General features: G+C 44.0%; 1 protein-coding gene across 4 annotated transcripts; it reads left to right on the top strand.

Annotated features, from left to right (window-relative positions):
- Positions 1-298: 298 nt before the first annotated feature.
- Positions 299-15,928, top strand: hmg20a (high mobility group 20A). Of its 4 annotated transcripts, none has more exons than XM_053642019.1 (9): positions 303-423; positions 2,678-2,769; positions 5,239-5,448; positions 5,703-5,835; positions 10,761-10,798; positions 11,449-11,524; positions 11,932-12,147; positions 13,559-13,691; positions 14,997-15,921. In XM_053642019.1, exons 2-9 carry the CDS (start codon positions 2,704-2,706, stop codon positions 14,998-15,000), a joined length of 876 nt encoding a protein of 291 aa, XP_053497994.1. In that variant the 5' UTR covers positions 303-423; positions 2,678-2,703; the 3' UTR covers positions 15,001-15,921. The 4 variants fall into 4 exon arrangements, with proteins under 4 accessions (XP_053497997.1, XP_053497994.1, XP_053497995.1 ...); XM_053642020.1 differs by lacking the exon at positions 303-423 and adding an exon at positions 460-800; XM_053642022.1 differs by lacking the exon at positions 14,997-15,921 and having other exon boundaries at positions 299-423; positions 13,559-13,695.
- Positions 15,929-21,407: the final 5,479 nt, after the last annotated feature.

Genomic DNA, 21,407 nt, shown 5'->3' on the forward strand with positions numbered 1-21,407 from the left:
CGGAAGGGCTCCTGCCGCATGACGGCGCTAAAGAGCCGATAGTGCGTTCACGCAGTACACTGAGTATGCCCGAGAAGAAGTGACCGGATCTCGCACTCTCCAGGAATCCCTCCGCCAGGTAAAATAGTTATCGCTACTGAAGAATGTTTATATCTTTTTACGTCGGTAATAGCAGGTTGATGACAGTACATATGAACAACCTTATAAAAAATACTATATAACACGTATTTATTTTTTTAATATAAATTGAGTCAAATGTCTTTCACAACTTGAATTAATCCCACCGGACCGGAAGACCGCTCGTTTTGCATGCCTGTCGCGATATGATGACGTAAAACGTCTGGTTATTTGTATTGTTTTGGTTAGTTCAGTTTGCCTTGTACAGAATCTACTCTGAATCATTCGGTTTAGATCAAATTACAGGTCAGTGTGAACTTTTACCTTGACCCCGAGTTGCTCTGCATTGCCTTGTGCTTTCTTAAACACCAAAATAATAATATTTTACAGACGAGGTGGTGGGATCTTTCCAGGTGTTTGGCTAACACGACGCGCTAACTTTACTGGTTCAATCCCAATTGGCTCACTCTTCGAGTCTAGTGCACTACATAGGGTGCAGACGCTACTTATTTATATTGAGTATAGTGTGCTTATATAGGTAATATAGGGGCGTTTGGGACACGGCCGGGGAGGGATTTGTTGTGCTTTGTGTTGTAAGGTTAACGTCAATGTTGTGTCCTGGAGCTCTAAACTGTAAACGATTACAGCGTTGAAAGACGCATTTCACCGTGTACACTTGTTTGGTAAGGGCTGAACAAATGAATTCGGTGAAAGCATGAGATATAGATTAGATATATCTCTAGATACATCTAGTCCCGAGGTAGCTCAATCCTAAATTGGTGGATGTAAATTATTATCCAGCGCAGTTATTTAAAGGCTTACAAGGCTCCATGACAGTGTTAGTTGTACCAGTGTGTTTATTGCACTCATGTTCTTGGTTTTTGTTTTTTTTTACTGCCTTGAAATCTTTCTACACTTACCTCATTCCTCCAGTTGCAGACGATAAGTTAAAACACTATTCTCTGTGACTTAAAATGGCAAATACAAATTTGCTATTTTAAGTCACAGAGTACAATGTTTTAACTTATCATGCTCAAACGTTCATACAGGTTGGACAGCCATGGGTCGAGACGAGACATGTACTTCTTTAGTTTCTAGATCCTTATTTAGCTCATACGTAATGGAGGTTTATGCCATTCAAGAGTGCCAAATGTGGTGTTGTACAACCCCGATTACGAGAAAAGTTGGGACAGTATGGAAAGTGCTAATAAAAACAAAGAGGAGTGATTTGTAAATGTACTTCGACTTGTATTTGATCTAAACACATATAAAGATACGGTATTTGATGTTTTGCCAAATGAACTGCATAGTTTTGTTTTTTTTTTTTGAAGATGTTTATTGTGAAATCGATGCGTGTAACATGTTCCAAAAAAAGTTGTGACGGGGCAGTTTAGGACTAATAGCGATGTGACGAGTTGAAATAAGAAGGTGATGTGAAACAGGTGAGGCAATCGTCTAATCATAGTATATAAAGAGCCTCTAAAAAAGGTCTAGTCCTTCAAGAGCAAGGATGGGTCGAGGCTCGCCAATCTGCCAACAGATGCATCAGCAAATAATCCAACACTTTGAGAACAACATTCCCCAAAGACAAATCGGTAGGATTTTGGACATTTCACCTTCTACAGTGCACAATATAATTAAAAGATTCAAGGAATCCGGTCAAATCTCGGTGCGTAAAGGGTGAAAACCACTTCTGAATGCGCGTGATCTCCGATCCCTCAGACGTCACTGCCTTAAAAACTGTCAGTAGTCTCTAATGGAGATCCTGACATGGGCTCGAGAATACTTTGAGAAACCTTTGTCAATCAACACCATTCGCCGCTGCATCCACCGATGCATATAGCACAGTGGAATCGTGTTTTGTGGTCAGACGAGTCCACACTTCAAATAGTTTTTGGAAAAAACAGCCATCGTGTTCTCCGGGCCAAAGAGGAAAAGGACCGTCCAAGCTGTTATAAGCGTCAGGTCCAAAAGCCAGCGTTTGTCATGGTATGGGGGTGTGTCTGCATGCTAGCATGGCCTGTCTGCAGTCCTGACCTGTCTCCGATTGAGAATGTGTGGTGCATTATGAAGCGCAAAATAAGGCAACGAAGATCCCGTACAGTTGCACAGCTGAAGAAATGCATAATGGATGAATGGGGAAAATTCCACTTTCTAAACTTAACCCACTGGTGTCTTCAATCAGCGTCCAAACGCTTAATAAGTGTTATTAAAAGAAAAGGTGATGTTACACAGCGGTAAACAGTCGACTGTCCCAACTGTTTTGGAGTGTGTTGCAGTCATCAGATTTGAAATGAGTGTATATTTTCAAAAATAAATTAAATTCACAAAGTAAAATATCAAATGTGTTAATATGTTTTCAGTATAGTACAGGGTGAACAGAATTTTCAAATTACTCTTTTTGTTTAGTTTTTTCTTTACTGTCCCAACTTTTTCGGAATTGGGGTTGTAGATACAGCTGTGAGTCAATATACATTACTGTATGATGAAATTCAGGATGTGTGTGACATAATATGCACTAATGTATAATATGGTGTATGTTACCATATGTGTTTTTCAGCTCAACCCTTGAAGAGGTCAGAGGTCATGGAAGAGCAGAGTGCTTCACCTGGGGCGAACACTGATAACGGCAGCCAAAGGAATGGAGAGGAGGTAACACAGCAGCTGATTTTGATTGAACAAGTGGAAAGTGCCTATAAGCAATGTATTGTAATGGCAGGCCTTTATAATCCCCTATACTGACGAGACCAGGTGCCGTCTCTGGAATAGGGCTGTGGTAAGTAGTCGTGTTTTACAGCAGAAAAAAATGCTTGAATACAGTTTGCAATATTACCCTGATACTGTCAATTAGACAACACATTATTACATGTTAAAATAAAAACAAATAAATGGCCACTGCAAAAACGGTGCCATGGCCAATTTCTCAAAGAAGACACCAGCTACAGTTTGAAAGAAACTCATAATACAGTTCTGTGGATTGAATATATATATACATATACATATACACACACACACATAGTATCTCACAAAAGTGAGTACACCCCTCACATTTTTGTAAATATTTGATGATATCTTTTCATGTGACAACACTGAAGAAATGACAGTTTGCTACAATGTAAAGTAGTGAGTGTACAGCTTGTATAACAGTGTAAATTTGCTGTCCCCTCAAAATAACTCAACACACAGCCATTAATGTCTAAACCGCTGGCAACAAAAGTGAGTACACCCCTAAGTGAAAATGTCCAAATTGGGCCCAAAGTGTCAATATTTTGTGTGGCCACCATTATTTTCCAGCACTGCCTTAACCCTCTTGGGCATGGAGTTCACCAGAGCTTCACAGGTTGCCACTGGAGTCCTCTTCCACTCCTCCATGACGACATCACGGAGCTGGTGGATGTTAGAGACCTTGTGCTCCTCCACCTTCCGTTTGAGGATGCCCCACAGAGGCTCAATAGGGTTTAGGTCTGGAGACATGCTTGGCCAGTCCATCACCTTCACCCTCAGCTTCTTTAGCAAGGCAGTGGTCGTCTTGGAGGTGTGTTTGGGGTCGTTATCATGCTGGAATACTGCATACTGCTCATGCTCTGCTTCAGTATGTCACAGTACATGTTGGCATTCATGGTTCCCTCAATGAACTGTAGCTCCCCAGTGCCGGCAGCACTCATGCAGCCCCAGACCATGACACTCCCACCACCATGCTTGACTGTAGGCAAGACACACTTGTCTTTGTACTCCTCACCTGGTTGCCGCCACACACGCTTGACACCATCTGAAGGAAATAAGTTTATCTTGGTCACATCAGACCACAGGACATGGTTCCAGTAATCCATGTCCTTAGTCTGCTTGTCTTCAGCAAACTGTTTGCGGGCTTTCTTGTGCATCATCTTTAGAAGAGGCTTCCTTCTGGGACAGCCATGCAGACCAATTTGATGCAGTGTGCGGCGTATGGTCTGAGCACTGACAGGCTGACCCCCACCCCTTCAACCTCTGCAGCAATGCTGGCAGCACTCGTACGTCTATTTCCCAAAGACGACCTCTGGATATGAAGCTGAGCACGTGCACGCAACTTCTTTGGTCGACCATGGCGAGGCCTGTTCTGAGTGGAACCTGTCCTGTTAAACCGCTGTATGGTCTTGGCCACCGTGCTGCAGCTCAGTGTCAGGGTCTTGGCAATCTTCTTATATCCTAGGCCATCTTTATGTAGAGCAACAATTCTTTTTTTCAGATCCTCAGATAGTTCTTTGCCATGAGGTGCCATGTTGAACTTCCAGTGACCAGTATGAGGGAGTGTGAGAGCGATGACACCAAATTTAACACACCTGCTCCCTATTCACACCTGAGACCTTGTAACACTAACAAGTCACATGACACCAGGGAGGGAAAATGGCTAATTGGGCACAATTTGGACATTTTCACTTAGGGGTGTACTCACTTTTGTTGCCAGCGGTTTAGACATTAATGGCTGTGTGTTGAGTTATTTTGAGGGGACGGCAAATTTACACTGTTACACAAGCTGTACACTCACTACTTTACATTGTAGCAAAGTGTCATTTCTTCAGTGTTGTCACATGAAAAGATATCATCAAATATTTACAAAAATGTGAGGGGTGTACTCACTTTTGTGAGATACTGTGTGTGTGTGTGTGTGTGTGTGTGTGTATATATATATATATATATATATATATATATATATATATATATATATATATATAATATTTATAACACATATGTATGCGTGTGTGTGTGTATAAGATAATTATCACCAAGTAATCAGCAAAAAATATCATTTTCACAATACATTATAAGCCTCAAACATCTAAAATATCTCAAATATGAAGACTGCTTCTTAATTGCATTACATTCACATAAAGATAAGACACAAAATGACAGTCGGTCAGCACAGGATTCACTGCAGCCTTCCCACTGGTTCTGAGTGATGGGGAACCCTGTCTGGTGTTCATAAAACTCGAGCTACAACGAGAGGATATCCCGGTGATTCTCAGCGCCTCTGCTGGATACGAGGAATCGAACAACTCGCACAGCACATGCAGTTCCACAGGAGAAGTGATGTGAAGATGTCTTGGGTAATTGTATATATTCGGTGTAAATTTGTCTCTGTAGAAGCCACGCAGGACCAGCTGGACTAAAGGGAGGAAGAGGAAGAAACCAATGAAGGATAGTAACGCGCCCAAAGCCCCGTTAACAGGATACGTGCGGTTTATGAACGATCGGCGGGAGCAGCTGAGGGCCGAGAGACCGGACGTACCCTTCCCAGAGATCACCAGGATGCTCGGCAACGAGTGGAGCAAGCTGCCTCCTGAGGAGAAACAGGTCAGGACACAGCACACAGACTTATTAGGTTTGCACTTGTATTTAAAATGTCGTTCTACTTGTGATTTAAACAAGCACGCCTTGTGTTAGTCGTGTAGAACACTTTCACTCGATTTTAAATACACACTCGGTGCTATAATTCTGCTCTATGAGCCGTGAATTGCTTCAGGTGGAATCCTGTATGTCACAAACTGAGAAAGCTCGCTCTCTCTCTCTCTCTCTCTCTCTCTCTCTCTCTCTCTCTCTCTCTCTAGCGCTATTTGGATGAGGCAGAGAAAGATAAGGAGCGTTACATGAGGGAACTGGAGAAATATCAGCAGACAGAAGCCTATAAGCATTTCAAAAGGAAGGTGCAGGAGAAGCAGAAGGGGAAGCGACTGCGAGGAGGTACACGCAGGAGAAACCTGCATCCTCACGTACTGTGAAAAGGGTTTCTTTTTGTTCTTTTTGTTCTCTGTCCAGTTATTCCAGTGTCTTTTGGAAATCAAGTTGTAAGCACGAGAGCTACAGATTTTTCTGGATTTAAACAGATGTTTCCTGTATGTTTCATCATGCATGGTTTCAGTTTAGTAATAATCCAGGGGTTGGATGTTTAGGGGGAAAACATCTGGCCGACTGATTTAATGCATTACAGGATTAGCACTGAACAGTGTATTCCCTTCACTGACTTCCTGGTGAACGTACAGAGTGAAAACAAGCAGACGGATCAGTGTACAGAGCGTCACCGTGTGCTCGTTAACCTCTCTATTAGTTCTTCATTATTCCACCTTCAGTAAGAGACAAATGGGACACCAGTCACTCACAAGGAACCATGCTCTCTCTCTCTCGCTCGCTCGCTCGCTCTCTCTCGCTCTCGCTCTCTCTCTCTCTTGCTCTGTCTTACTTTCTCGCTCGCTCTCTCTCTTGCTCTCTTGCTCTCTCTTACACACACTCGCTCGCTCGCTCTCTCGCGCGTGCACGCTCTCGCTCTCTCACACACACACGCACGCTCTCACACACTCTCTCGCACTCTCTCTCACACACACGCTCTCTCTCACACACTCTCTCTCTTGCTCTCTCACACACACACTCTCTCGCTCTCTCACACTCTCTCTCTCTCGCTCTCTCACACTCTCTCTCTCTCGCTCTCTCACACACTCTCTCTTGCTCTCTCACACACACTCTCTCTTGCTCTCTCACACACACTCTCTCTTGCTCTCTCACACACACTCTCTCTCTCGCTCTCTCACACACTCTCGCTCTCTTTCTCACACACTCTCTCTCGCTCTCTTTCTCACACACTCTCTCTCGCTCTCTTTGTCACACACACACTCTCGCTCTCTTTCTCACACACTCTCTCTCACACACTCTCTCGCTCTCTCATACACTCTCGCTCTCTCACTCGCTCTCTCATACACACTCTCTCGCTCTCTCATACACACTCTCTCGCTCTCTCATACACACTCTCTCGCTCTCTCACACACACACACTCTCGCTCTCTTTCTCACACACACTCTCTCGCTCTCTTTCTCACACACTCTCTCTCGCTCTCTTTCTCACACACTCTCACTCTCTTTCTCACACACTCTCTCTCGCTCTCTTTCTCACACACTGTCGCTCACTCACACACTCTCTCGCTCTCTCTCACACACTCTCTCTCTCACTCTCTCTCTTTCTCTCCCTCTCACACACACTCTCTCTCTCTTTCTCTCCCTCTCACACACACTCTCTCTCTCTTTCTCTCCCTCTCACACAGTCTCTCTCGCTCTCCCTCTCACACACACTTTCGCTCGCTCGCTCTCTCTCGCGCACGCTCTCGCTCCCTCTCTCACACACTCTCTCTCGCTCTCTTTCTCACACACTCTCTCGCTCTCTCACACACACTCTCTCATACACACTCTCTCGCTCTCACACACTCTCTCGCTCTCTCACACACTCTCTCTCTCACTCTCTATCTTTCTCTCCCTCTCACACACACTCTCTCTCACTCTCTCTCTTTCTCTCCCTCTCACACAGTCTCTCTCGCTCTCCCTCTCACACACACTTTCACTTGCGCGCTCTCTCTCACGCACACGCTCTCACGCTCTCTCACACACACACACTCTCTCTCTCGCTCTCTCTCACACTCTCTCTCTCGCTCTCTCTCACACTCTCTCTCTCGCTCTCTCTCACACACACTCTCTCGCTCTCTCTCACACACTCTCTCTCTCACTCTCTCTCTTTCTCTCCCTCTCACACACACTCTCTCTCTCTTTCTCTCCCTCTCACACACACTCTCTCTCTCTTTCTCTCCCTCTCACACAGTCTCTCTCGCTCTCCCTCTCACACACACTTTCGCTCGCTCGCTCTCTCTCGCGCACGCTCTCGCTCCCTCTCTCACACACTCTCTCTCGCTCTCTTTCTCACACACTCTCTCGCTCTCTCACACACACTCTCTCATACACACTCTCTCGCTCTCACACACTCTCTCGCTCTCTCTCACACACTCTCTCTCTCACTCTCTATCTTTCTCTCCCTCTCACACACACTCTCTCTCACTCTCTCTCTTTCTCTCCCTCTCACACAGTCTCTCTCGCTCTCCCTCTCACACACACTTTCACTTGCGCGCTCTCTCTCACGCACACGCTCTCACGCTCTCTCACACACACACACTCTCTCTCTCGCTCTCTCTCACACTCTCTCTCTCGCTCTCTCTCACACTCTCTCTCTCGCTCTCTCTCACACTCTCTCTCTCGCTCTCTCTCTCACACACTCTCTCGCTCTCTCTCACACACTCTCGCGCTCTCTCTCTCACACACTCTCGCGCTCTCCCTCTCACACACACTCTCTGTCACTCTCTCTCTTTCTCTCCCTCTCACACAGTCTCCCTCGCGCGCACGCTCTCACTCCCTCTCACACACACTCTCTCTCTTGGTCTCTTTCTCACACACTCTCTCTTGGTCTCTTTCTCACACACTCTCTCTCGCTCTCTCACACAATCTCTTGCTCTCTCTCACACACTCTCACACTCTCTCACTCTCTCTCTTTCTCTCCCTCTCACACACACTCGCTCACTCTCTCTCTCTCTCACTCTCTCTTTCTCTCCCTCTCACACAGTCTCTCTCGCTCTCCCTCTCACACACACACACTCGCTCACTCGCTCCCTCTCACACACTCAATCTCTCGCTCTCCCTCTCACACACACGCTCGCACGCTCTCTCTCGTGCGCACGCTCTCGCTCTCTCACACACACTCGCTCGCTCTCTCACACACACAGTCTCTCTCGCTCTCACTCACACTCTCTCTTGCTCTCTCACACTCTCTCTCGCTCTCTCACACACTGTCGCTCTCTCACACACTCGCTCTCTCACACACAATCTCTCGCTCTCTCTCACACACTCTCGCTCTCTTTCACGCTCTCTCTCGCACACTCTCTCGCTCTCTTTCACACTCTCTCTCGCACACTCTCTCGCTCTCTTTCACGCTCTCTCTCGCACACTCTCTCGCTCTCTCACACACTCTCTCGCTCTGTCACATTCTCTCTCTCACACACACACTCGCTCTCTTTCTCACTCTCTCTCTCGCTCTCTCACACTCTCGCTCTCACACACTCTTGCTCTCTCACACACTCTCTCGCTCTCTCACTCTCTCTCGCTCTCTCACACACTCTCTCGCTCTCTCTCACACACTCTCGCACACTCTCTTGCTCTCTCGCACACTCACTCTCTCTCACACGTTCTCTCTCTCACTCTTTCTTTCTCTCTCACACACACACACTCGCTCTCACACACACACTCTGTCTCGCGCTCTTTCTCACACACACACTCTCTCACTCTCACACACACTCTCTCGCTCTCTCACACACACTCTCTCGCTCTCTCACACACACACTCTCGCTCTCTCACACACACACACACTCTCTCTTTCCCGCTCTCACACACTCTCTCACACTCTCTCTTGCTCTGTCACCCACTCTCTCTCACTCTCGCACTCTCGCTCTCACTCACTCTCTCACTCTCTCACACCCTCTCACTCTCTCTCTTACTCTCTCTCTTTCTCTCTCTCACACACTCTCTCGCTCTCTCACACACTCTCTCTCGCTCTCTCACACACTCTCTCTCGCTCTCTCACACACACTCTCTCGCTCTCTCGCACACTCACTCTCTCTCTCACACGCTCTCTCTCTCACTCTTTCTTTCTCTCACACACACACACTCGCTCTCACACACTCACTCTGTCTCGCGCCCTTTCTCACACACACTCTGTCTCGCGCCCTTTCTCACACACACTCTGTCTCGCTCTCACACACACTCTCTCGCTCTCACACACACTCTCTCGCTCTCACACACACTCTCTCGCTCTCACACACACACTCTCTCGCTCTCTCACACACACACTCTCTCTTTCTCGCTCTCACACACTCTCTTGCTCTCTCACTCACTCTCTTGCTCTCTCACTCACTCTCTTGCTCTCACTCACCCTCTCGCTCTCTCACTCACCCTCTCGCTCTCTCACTCACTCTCTCGCTCTCTCTCTCTCACACTCTCTCGCTCTCTCTCTTACTCTCTCTTTCTCTCTCACACACACTCTCTCGCTCTCTCACACACACCACACTCTCTCTCTCACTCGCTCTCTCTCACACATGCGCGCACTCTCTCTTTCTCTCCCACACACGCTCTCTCTCTTGCTCTCTCTCACCCACATGCGCACACTCTCTCTCTCTCTCGCTCTCTCTCACACACACGCGCACACTCTCTCTCTCTCTCTCGCTCTCTCTCACACACGCGCGCACACTCTCTCTTTCTCTCTCGCTCTCTCACACACAACGCACTCTCTCTCTCTCTCACTCGCTCTCTCTCACACATGCGCGCACTCTCTCTCTCTCACACACGCACACTCTCTCTCGCTCTATCTCTCTCTCTCATTCAGTGCAGGCAATGTAGCATAGCCAGTCCACCTACCTCGCAAACATGCGAAACTCCACACAGACAGTAACCCGAGATTATCATGTCTTATACCCTTGTTCCCATTAAATATATTATCATATTATTAGCTGTTGGAGAATAATGTTATTTTCTGATTAAATTACTGAGCTAATCTGAAAGAAGTATTAATGTATGTAACCTGAATACTGTATATTCATACCTATATTTTGTGTTTTAGGTGTTAAAAGAAACTCTGTTACTACAGATCCATTTATTTCTGTCTGTTTTGAGCATGTGTCTTAGTGGAGAAGTGTGATAAGCTTCTCACATGCTGTACAGTCTTATCAGTTCAGTATGGTAGAAAAGCATCATACAAGAAACAATTAATTAACTGCTACCCATTTCTCAAACCCTTTCTGTGTGTAACAGATGTGGGCCGGCAGGCTGCCAGGGAAGCTCTTCATGAGGTAAGACAACCTGAGCTGAACCCACAAAGACACTTTATCAGAGCAGAGTGTTTGTCCTCTCTGAACTCTTTCTTTAGAGCTTTAGGAAGCTCAGCTTTAAATGATGTCATAACCAAACAGAAGTAAAAACGTCTGTGTATTTCCAATTTTTTGCAAATAGTTCACCTGCTATTTTTTAAAAAATTCATACAGTTTTTTTTGTTCAGAGCACCTCTACGTGATCCCTCGCACAATAATGCGTCATCTCTAATGTCATGTGCCATCGGAAGTCCGGCAGTATACAGCACATTGCAACTTGAGACTTACTAGATCGGTCACTCGGTGCTAGAGTGTAGAGGAACTTTTTCATGTTTTATATTTCTTTAATTTATGCAACTAATATAAAAGTACAGGGTTTCACATAATTATCATTAAATTTGTCTGCAATTGAAATGTATTTAAACCTGACTAAATGACCGCGTAATCCATACTCAACAGTGCAATAATACATGCGAATGATTTGCAGCTGATCAGCTTATGTTACAGCTACTCCTGTTATTCGAAACAATGACAGCATATTTCTATATTCCTGAAATGTGAGGCTCTCGTGTGCTCTCTCGCTCTCTCTCTCTCTCTCTCTCTCTCTCTCTCTCTCTCTCTCTCTCTCTCAGAATGACGGCGGTCTGAAGGATCGCTCGGTGTTTGATATTCCCATCTTCACTGAGGAGTTTCTCAACCACAGTAAAGGTGAGTTATTGAGTTCAGACTGCCGTCACATCCAGAAGCTCACACTATTGTACTCTATGGTTTTATTTTTTCCTGCGACGTCAGCTTTATTTTTTCCATTATTATATTTCAGACATTCATTTTTGTGGTTTTGAATGCCAAGTTTTGTTATGCAAAATGAAAATATGATGTTTTTTCAGACTATTATACCGTGTAATTAAACTGATTATAGCGCACTCAGATTTTCAGTTGTTTACTTTCATCGCTGCATTTCATCTGTTCCAAGAACACTGCACATAAATATGGTTAAGAGTGACCACCTTGCACACAGTGATGTATGCACTCGCACTCGTGATGCTGTCTACATGTCATGGAAAAGTGTGTGTGTGTGCGCACACTTCCCTCTAAACTCTATGTGTTTTGCGCAGCACGGGAGGCAGAGCTGCGTCAGTTACGTAAGACCAACATGGAGTATGAGGAGCGCAACGCAGCACTGCAGAAACATGTGGAGAGTATGCGTAGCGCTGTGGAGCGCCTGGAGGGAGATGTGCTGCAGGAGCGCACACGCAATGGCCTGCTGCAACAGCACCTCGACCAACTGCGATCGGCGCTCACACACAGCTTCTCCAGTGTGCCACTGCCTGGTGAGACACACACACACACACAGAAAGAGAGCGGGAGTGCAGGGCTCCGGACAGTCTTATCGATTTACATATAGTGCATGAATGAAAGTTTTCAAGCATCACTACTGATCTCTTAATATCACATCATTTATTTTTCAGTAGGTAAAAGGGTAGAATTTGGATGATCCACAGTAAAATATATACACAGTAAATGTGAGTCTTTTTATTTAGGGATACACCGAAACGAAAATTCTTGGCCGAATACCGAACACATTTTTTCACTTTTTTTTCCCATTTATTTTACCATTTTTTTTTCACCATTGCATAAATTAAATAGTCAAAATGTGATTTTTTACTATTTTGTCTTGCTTTTCAAAGAAAAAAAATCAATTACAAAAACTACAATTTCAAAATATTTATTCAACACTTTTCATTCCAGCAGGCATAGGCTACCAACAAGGCACAATATAACTTGAAATAAATAAATGAGTAAAATAAAAATATTTTGATGTGCTCATCTTTGAGCCCCCCTTGAATAGCCGATGTTAGGCCTATAACTGACTGCTGAAAGAATGGAACACACTGCAGCCTACAGCTAAAAGTGCATTAAAAAGTGCTTTGACAAGAGTGCAGAAAATGGTTCTATTGGGTTCTATTCGGCTGATGATATTGGGGATATATACCGCTCGCGTCCCTGTACGCCTCACGGAGTATTATAGTAGATATAGTATAGTTAGATACGTTGCTAATGTTATGTTCCTTGATAGATTTAGTTAGTTTAAACTATAGATCAGTTCATTTAGTCCCCGCTGGTTTTTCCGCTCCCAGTCCATAGCACTAGTTCATGTTTCTTGTTTTGATCCCGTTTTCTTCGACCGTGACTTTGATTCCTGCTTTGCTCCGTTTACGCCTGTTTGCCGATCGCCCGACCCTTTGCCTGTCTTGGCTACGTTTATTGGATTACGATGTGGATTTGTCTGCCTGCCCTTAAATAAATACGTCTTTACCTGCTTCCGTACTCTACTCCCTTACGTCTCGCGACGTGACAGAATACTCCGGAACAGAAACCAAACAAACGCACGTGTCCACAGTAAACAATGTCACGGTTGTCAACATCCGAAGAGCGTCTTCTTTAGTGAAGCTCAGTGAACAGTATGTAATATGTAATAGTTACATGGAACCTTACTTGTGTAATAACAGCTTCTGTGTTGTATGGAAAGGAGCTCAAAATGCTTTCTTTAGGAGTCTTTAAAGTAAAAAAAAAATAAAATTATATCTCAGAAAGATAAAGGTTTGGCAATGTCTTCAGTTATGGCAAAGGGTGAAGTCTTTGAGATAACAGGGCTACAGTACGGAAGTATTTAATCAAAGCAGTCATATGGACTTGGTGCTCTCTAGTGCCCCCCTGTGTCACTCTGCTGTGTTCCTGCAGGCAGTGGAGAGACCGCCAGTCTGGACTCCATCGACTCCTACATGAAGAAGCTCCACAGTATTGTGATGTCCAACCCTCAGGAGCACGAGCAGCTCATTAGCTTGGTGCGGGATGTGGTTACCTGCCTCGATAGGTAATGGCCGTACTCATAATACTCGTTTAAATCTACACTCAAGCTCATTTTATAACTACAGTATAGCGTAATGTGTCTAATCAGCTTCAGAATTATTGGCACCCTTGCTAAAGATGGGTTATAAAACAATGACTTTGTGGATAATTGGCATAATCTCACACCAGATACAGTATACACTCATGGCCACTTTATTAGGAACATCAAACTAATACCAGGTAGGATCCTGCTTTGCTGTCAGAACAGCCTCAGTTCCACATGATTCCATAAGGTGTTGGAAACATCCCGTTGAGATTCTGGTCCTCGTTGACATGACTCTCAGATCTGGTGACTTGGGAGGTCACTGAAATACACAGAACTTATTGTCATGTTCATGGAACCAGTTTGAGATGATTTGTGCTTTGGGATGTTATGTGCTGGATAAAAGACATTATAAGATGGTAAATTGTGGCCTTAAAAGGGATGCACATATCAGCAACAGTACTCATAATATTGGATGTGGCATTGCTATTAAGTTGCCAAAGGTGTGCCATGAAAACATTCCCCACACCATTACACCACCAGCCTGTTGAGAACAAGGCAGGATGAGTCCCAGGTTGCATATGCTTATGACTTCATAACTTGTTGTTGTTGTTGTTGATATTAATTTACAAATTTAGTAGGTATTCATAAGTGCAAAGTCAAAAGACATCGTGTGTAATCGTGAAGGTGTCAGAATTATTTCCCCTCACGGTACACGTCTGGTTTAGAGTGTTTTTACGAACCCTTAAACTGTCATCCATGACTTCCTCTTTCACCGGGGAATAAATTTGAAGTGACCGATGTCAACTTTCCTTAGTCATGTGGAGGATTACAGAACACCCATATGAACTGAGACACAATTGTGTTGACCTTCATAACTCAGGCAACAGCTGTAAAACAAAACAAAAACAATTAGCAACATGCCTGAAAATACTAAGAATGTATTAAGAGTTCTAATAAATAAAAAAACAACCATGAACCTGCCTGGAAAAGCAAGTGTATTTTGCCCGTACTTACAGTGAGGATTGTTAGAGAGGCTAAATGAACCACATAGTTTCATATTGTAGTCTATAATTAATAAATAACCATCTTTTAAAAAAAAAAAAACCCTGAAATAAAAAGACCTATTTGCAGCATAAAGGCAAGAAAGAGGGTATTTTCATCCTTTATAGCTGTTATGGTATATGTGGGTTGGATTTGTAATAAAATAAGTTTGAAAGTACGGGATTAGTGTGTGGGTTTTAAGGCCTTGTACTTAACAAGTGCTGTGATTGTTCCCTCTTGCAGGTAATTGAGGAGTCCTGATAGCTGTGCTGCCAAATCCCTGAACTCCATTCTGTTCACGACACCCATCCCAATCCATTTTATAAGACTTCCTTCACTACACACAATTATTCAAACGATGATGATTATTTATTTTATAGTGCCACTTTTATCAGTTGTTTTTTTTACTTAATATGGTCAGCAATTGGTATTTATTAACACCAGCTCTTTTTTTATTGGGAAGAAAGTATGTGGAAAAACATGTGCTTCGATGATCTATAACCCATGTCACCATGTTTTTGTTTGTTTGTTTTTGTTTTTTTTATTTGAAAGAAATGTTTTGACTTTAGATCTTATTTCTTTGCATTAAAAAAAAAAAATTAATGACATTTTGTATTTCATTTAATCTGGTTTAACTGTAGTTAGTATATTTGTGGTTTGCCTCTCGTCTCTGTGCCAGCATTACGTAAGTGTATAAAAGCTTAAATGCTCCATTGACCAATAAATTGCATTTGCAATAAGAATATGTCTGTTATGTATCTGAGACTTTCATAAAGATGGGCGCCCGTGGACGCTGTGACCTTATGCTCCGCCTCCTCCTCCTCTGCGGCGCTCTGCTTTTGTATTTTGTGTTTGATATGCAGCACACACTGCATGGAGCCTGGAAACGTCTCTCGGCTCTCTGACCCAGGCTTCTCGAACAGTTGATTTGCAGATTTTGCTGTATTTCAAATGTTACGTTTTAGCTGAGTTGAAAATCTGCTTTGACGGTTTCACCCTTTTCACATATTTTCAAAAGAAATGAAATAGTGCCGAGTTGGACAGAGGGGTGTATCAGGTGTATGGGATCCTACAAGACCCATTGTATGATGCACTTACCATGATCGTTCATTCATCTCCAGTAACTGCTTTATCATTGTCTCTGTGCTTTAAAATACATATATGGTTATATTTTGGAAAATTACATTCATTAGATAATATTAAGTACAAATTGAGGTACGAACAAATTAATAACAAAAGCTTCTTTTCCACCTATAACGGACACAGATGAGAGCTGAAGGTGGAAATGCCTCCGTATGTGTTTGGTTAATGGCCAGCGTGAGTTTGATGGACATATTACACACACATCTGCCAGGTTAAACAGATGTTCAGGATGGAACTGTGACTTCAATCAACTTTCATTTAAACAAAGTGTTAAAGAGAACAGCAAGCGTGTAGGTTTGTGTGTCATCGTGCCCATTTCCTGTTCAACGACAGGACTTCCTATTAGGTATGGCTGCTGTGTGGTTGTAATCCCATTCACAGGTGGCTCAAATGACGAGATATCCTCCTGTTGTTGAGCTCACTTCATCCTGCTGCCTGTATCCTATTTAATTCGTTTGGCTTTTGGACAAAATTTCAGGCAGTTTTCATATGTAGCACTGCTGTATTATGGCTTAGGCTTATCGCTCGAATAAGTACAATAATTCATATTTAGGCTGGTCGGGGGTTCGATTCCCACCGTGGCCCTGTGTGTGCAGAGTTTGCATGTTCTCCCCATGCTGCGGGGGTTTCCTCCCCAGTCCAAAGACATGCATAGTAGGCTGATTGGCGAGTCTAAAGTGTCCGTAGTGTATGAATGGGTGTGTGAGTGTGTATGTGATTGTGCCCTGTGATGGATTGGCACCCTGTCCAGGGTGTACCCCGCCTTGTGCCCGATGCTCCCTGGGATAGGCTCCAGGATTCCCCATGACCCTGAAAAGGAGTAAGCGGTATAGAAGATGGACGGATATTTAGGCTGTTGCCACCTCCCAACTTGCGTTCCCAGTATTTTCAGTGTTCCCAGCATAGGCTATGAATCCTTACCAAGACAATGGCATGAATGAAGCTGAATGAATGAATTTATTGGTGCCATAGAGCTTTTCCACACGTTTATTAAAATGGAGTCATATGGTGTCATTATTTATAATCCTACTTCTTGAGATATTGAGGTTTGGTGAAACTTGTTCAATCCAAGTCAGCACACAAAAATGTTAATAACTGTAAGAGCTCAATAATAAAGATAATAATTAGTTATGCAGATTGTGATTTCACAAAAAAAAAAAAAAAAAAAATCACCGAGCCCCCCCGGTTATACTGGATGTCCCAGGACCGTGGGTCTAGACCCATGAAAGAGTAAGACAACTTTCAAAACCATTTTCTGTACTTTTCTACTCAGATGTTATCTTGCTACCAAAACGAGATATTTTCCTTTCCTGTTCAGAAAAGAGGCACAGCAAAAGAAAAGGGTTAACAGAAAGATTTCTATTCACTGCAACTTACAAGTCATGTAGAATACATTCATTCGTTCGTTACATGTACCGTAGATATAAAAAGTCTACACAGCCCTAAACTAATATTTTGTTGAAGCACCTTTTGATTTCATTAAACCACTCCATCAGATTGTGAGAGCATCTCCTGTGCACGGCCCACTTCAGGTCACCCCACAGGTTCCGAGTTGTTGCACTATTTCATCGTTTTAACGTGTTTGCGGACCTTTTATATCCACTTTATGCACCTCTTACTTGGATGCCACAGTGCTGCTCCTTCATGCCTCCGGGATCCCTGGCTTAAACCCGAGCTTGGGGAAATATCTGTGTAGAGTTTTGCATATTCACCTTGTGTACATTTACATTTATGTCATTTGGCAGACGCCCTTATCCAGAGCGACGTACAGAAGTGTGTTGAAGTCTATCAGTAAATACATCCCGATACTGGTTCACTAGGTCACAGACTAAGTATAGCATCAGTATTAAAACTTTGTTGGGAGGAAATATATTAAGAAAAACACAGACAACACAATTTAATGAAAAACGATGCTAATTTAAGTACTTAAGAGTCTTGATGCATGCCTTCCGTGTACCCTGAGAGATGGTGGGACCAGTCGAGCGGTGCTGGAGGATCAGAGGGGGTGCAGTGCGGGGTGTGATAAGTGATTTGAGGTAAGTGGGTGCTGGTGCATTTTTGGCTTTGTACGCAAGCATTAGTGTTTTAAATCTGATGTGGGCAGCTACAGGAAGCCAGTGGAGGGAGCGTAGCAATGGGGCGGTGTGGGAGAACTTAGCAAGGTTCAAAACAAGTCGAGCAGCTGCATTCTGGATCAGTCGCAGAGGTCGAAATGCGCTCAGAGGCAGACCTGCCAGGGGTGAGCTGCAGTAGTCTAGTCTTTAAATGACAAGAGACCGAACCAGCACCTGAGCGGTCTGTTTGGATAGAAATGCATGAAGTATTGATAGCTGGTTTTAGGCAGGATAGGGAGGGTGATGGTGAAGGATACCAAGTGATGATAGGAGGTGTGGAGTGGGGTAGCAGTGCATCTGTAGCTGGAGAGGGGTGGCTGAAGACAAGGTCCATGACATTTGTGTGTGAGTGGGCAGCTGTTGAACGTCAAGGAGAAGAAATGCAGAAGAGGGAGAAGGCAAGAGGACTCGAACTTGTCAGATGGGGAGGGTGAAGTCTCCAAGAACTGTAAGAGGGGTGCTGTCGGTAGGGAAAAGACTAAGGAGCATGTCCATTTCTAAAAAGAAAGTCTCCTAGGTGACCAGGAGGGTGGTAGATGATGATGATGATGATGATGATGATGAGAAGGTTGATTGGGGAGGTAACTGTAACTGCATAGAATTCGAAGCATGAGATGTTGAGACGAGACAGGGAGAGAGAGAGGTGTGAAGCAGCATCTCCGAGACAACAGCAGACCTGTACCACCACCCCTGCCAGTTTCTCGTTGGAGTGTGAGCAAAAGCATAAGCAGAGAATAGAGCAGCTGGTGTAGCTGAGTTCTGTGGAGCTATCCAGGTCTACGTTAGTGCCAGAAAGTCAAGAAAGACATGGGAAGCTAAAGCTGAGATGAAATCAGCTTTCTTTACAGCAGACTGGCAATTCCAGAGCCCACCTACCACTGCTGTCTGAGACTGAAACAACAGAGGAGATTAGATGAGGTTACTGGTAGTTCGGCTCTGGTTTGTGCCAATACAGCAGGTCTAGTGGGAAGAATCTACATCCAACTGAGTCCAGTAGATAGTACACAAAAGTCAGAATCCTACATTACCAGTAGAGAATAAATTAAAGATAGAACACCTGAAAGCACACCGAGGTTTCCTCTGGGTTCTCCACTATCCAAAAACATGCTAGTAACTGTAAGGGCTATGGTAAATTGCCCGAAGGTGTGAATGAGGGTGTGTAGTGTGTACGCATTGTGCCCAGTGATAGACTGAAGCTCCATTCAGGGTGTATTCCTGCCTCGACAGTCTCTGGATCTACCTCACACCACAGACCAGGATAAAGTACTTACTGAAGATGAAAAGAATGAATGAATAACCCTTGTTATTGTTGAGGAGCCTATTCTGATTCACGCCATGCAGTGACTATAAGCTGAGCTTCGTGTTAAAAACAGGACGAAGCAGGGAAATCACAGCAGGAGGACTAGTGGAACTGACTAACCTGGACCACTAGGTGGAGAGGGTCCTCAAGGTATCTGGACTAAGAGTCCGAGTCCCCTGGGATAGGCTCCAGGCTCCCCGCAACCCTGTGTAGGATAAGCGGTACCAAAAATTGATGAATGGGCAAAAGTGGCTTACAGACAATTTACAAAGATAAAATTATTATCCGAAACATGTTCCTGCATGATTGTAGAAAAATGGCTTCTGTACATATTTTTTTTTCCATATGCACTTTTTGTCTTCGTTTCTGTTGATGCTGTTCCGTCTTCTACATAAGACCTAACCCTCATGGTGTTTTCTGAGTTTGAAATGAATGAAAAATGAAATAAATAGTGGTCACTCTGCCCAAGCTTTCAGAATTCCCCCTACCCCCCGCACTCACTTCCTGTGAAAGAGACTGAGACGCTGAAAGAAAGCGCAGGGAGACGGAAGGGTTGGAGGGTGTGCGTGTTTCCAGGGTCACGAAGCAAGGTTGAAAATTCAGGTGGAGTAGTGGCATTGTGGGTGGATGGGGAGGATACGTGAGTCAGAGTTCATGTGCCCTACTGGCCTCTCATCCTGAGTTTACACACAGGAGACTGAATGTTAAATACGCTCACAAACACCTTTCTTTTATTGTGTTACGTTAAGCTTAAGTTGATCTTCATGAAGGAGTCATATTTTCTCAGTTTGCCTCATAGGCTTGTCTGGCAGCTCCCTAAGCTTACCAACCAGTGGAGTAAACATTTCCATTTCATCATTCAGACATTGTACTGGTGCGCAGAGATGATTAACATTAAGCCAGGCAAAGTACTCTGAGACATCCATAAAAATATAGCTGGCCTTCCATGCCGTATAGATTAGTTTTGTTTGGTTTTTTTTTAGATATGAGCCTTCAAAAAACATGTTTAAGCTTTTATATCTCAGGCATATTTTGACATGTTCGTGCTGATTTATGAGTAAAGCAGAACCGCTGCCTCATGTGATGAGCAGTTTCATGGCATTCAGCAAGAGTCACCAGCGTTCACCAACAGCACTGTATGTGTCAAAAATAATTAGCGAAATGTCACGAGGAATTTGATGTTTTGATATAAAATGTCTTCTTTAGACACACCATTTCCATTTTGTACATCACATGCCTTGCAGCCCTTTAGCTTCCCTTATTACACAGTCAGGGGAATGAATTCATGTAAAAGAGAGTCATCGAGACATAGAGAGAGAGAGGAATTTTGACCAGTTGGTGTTGAATGTACTGAATATAAAGAACAGTAGGAACCCTTGCAGTTCAGGAATATTTCACAACTATCCTAAACGCATCCTAATCTGTCCCAACCTTTGTATTCCTTCACTGGGGGGCACGGTGGCGTGGTGGTTAGCACCCCTGCCCCGCACGTCCAGGGCCGGGGGCTCGGATCCCACTTCCGCCCTGTGTGCATAGAGCTTGCGTGTTCTCTCCATGCTTTGGGGGTTTCCTCTAGGTACTCCTGTTTCCTCCCCGAGTCCAAACATGCGTTGTAGGCTGATCTGCATTCCCAAATTGTCCATAGTGTGTGAATGGGTGTGTTATTGTGCCCTGTGATGGATTGGCACCCCGTCCAGGGTGTCCCCTGCCTTGTGCCCAGAGTTCCCTGGGATAGGCTCCAGGTTCCCCCGCGACCAAGCGTAGGATAAGCGGTACGAAAAATGGATGGATGGATATAGTCAAATATATCTAGTATTTCCTATTATAATATTACAATAAAACAAATATATGATTATTAAAACATGTTTCTAGACAATTGTATGAATGTCAAGCGTTACCTTTTCTCATTCTATTATCAGATAATTTGGCTTCTTTCTAGATATACCGTAAATGCTTCAAATTATCTGGCAAAAGAATGAAATATTTTCAAGCTTGAAATTAGTACAAATATCTAGAAATCGGTTTAATAAGCTTATATTTGGTTTATTCTAATCTTATAATATGAAAACCGACATACATTTGACTGTATTCAAGATA

The sequence above is a fragment of the Ictalurus furcatus genome, chromosome 14 (genome assembly GCF_023375685.1).
Source record: "Ictalurus furcatus strain D&B chromosome 14, Billie_1.0, whole genome shotgun sequence".
In the NCBI taxonomy this organism is placed as follows: domain Eukaryota; kingdom Metazoa; phylum Chordata; class Actinopteri; order Siluriformes; family Ictaluridae; genus Ictalurus; species Ictalurus furcatus.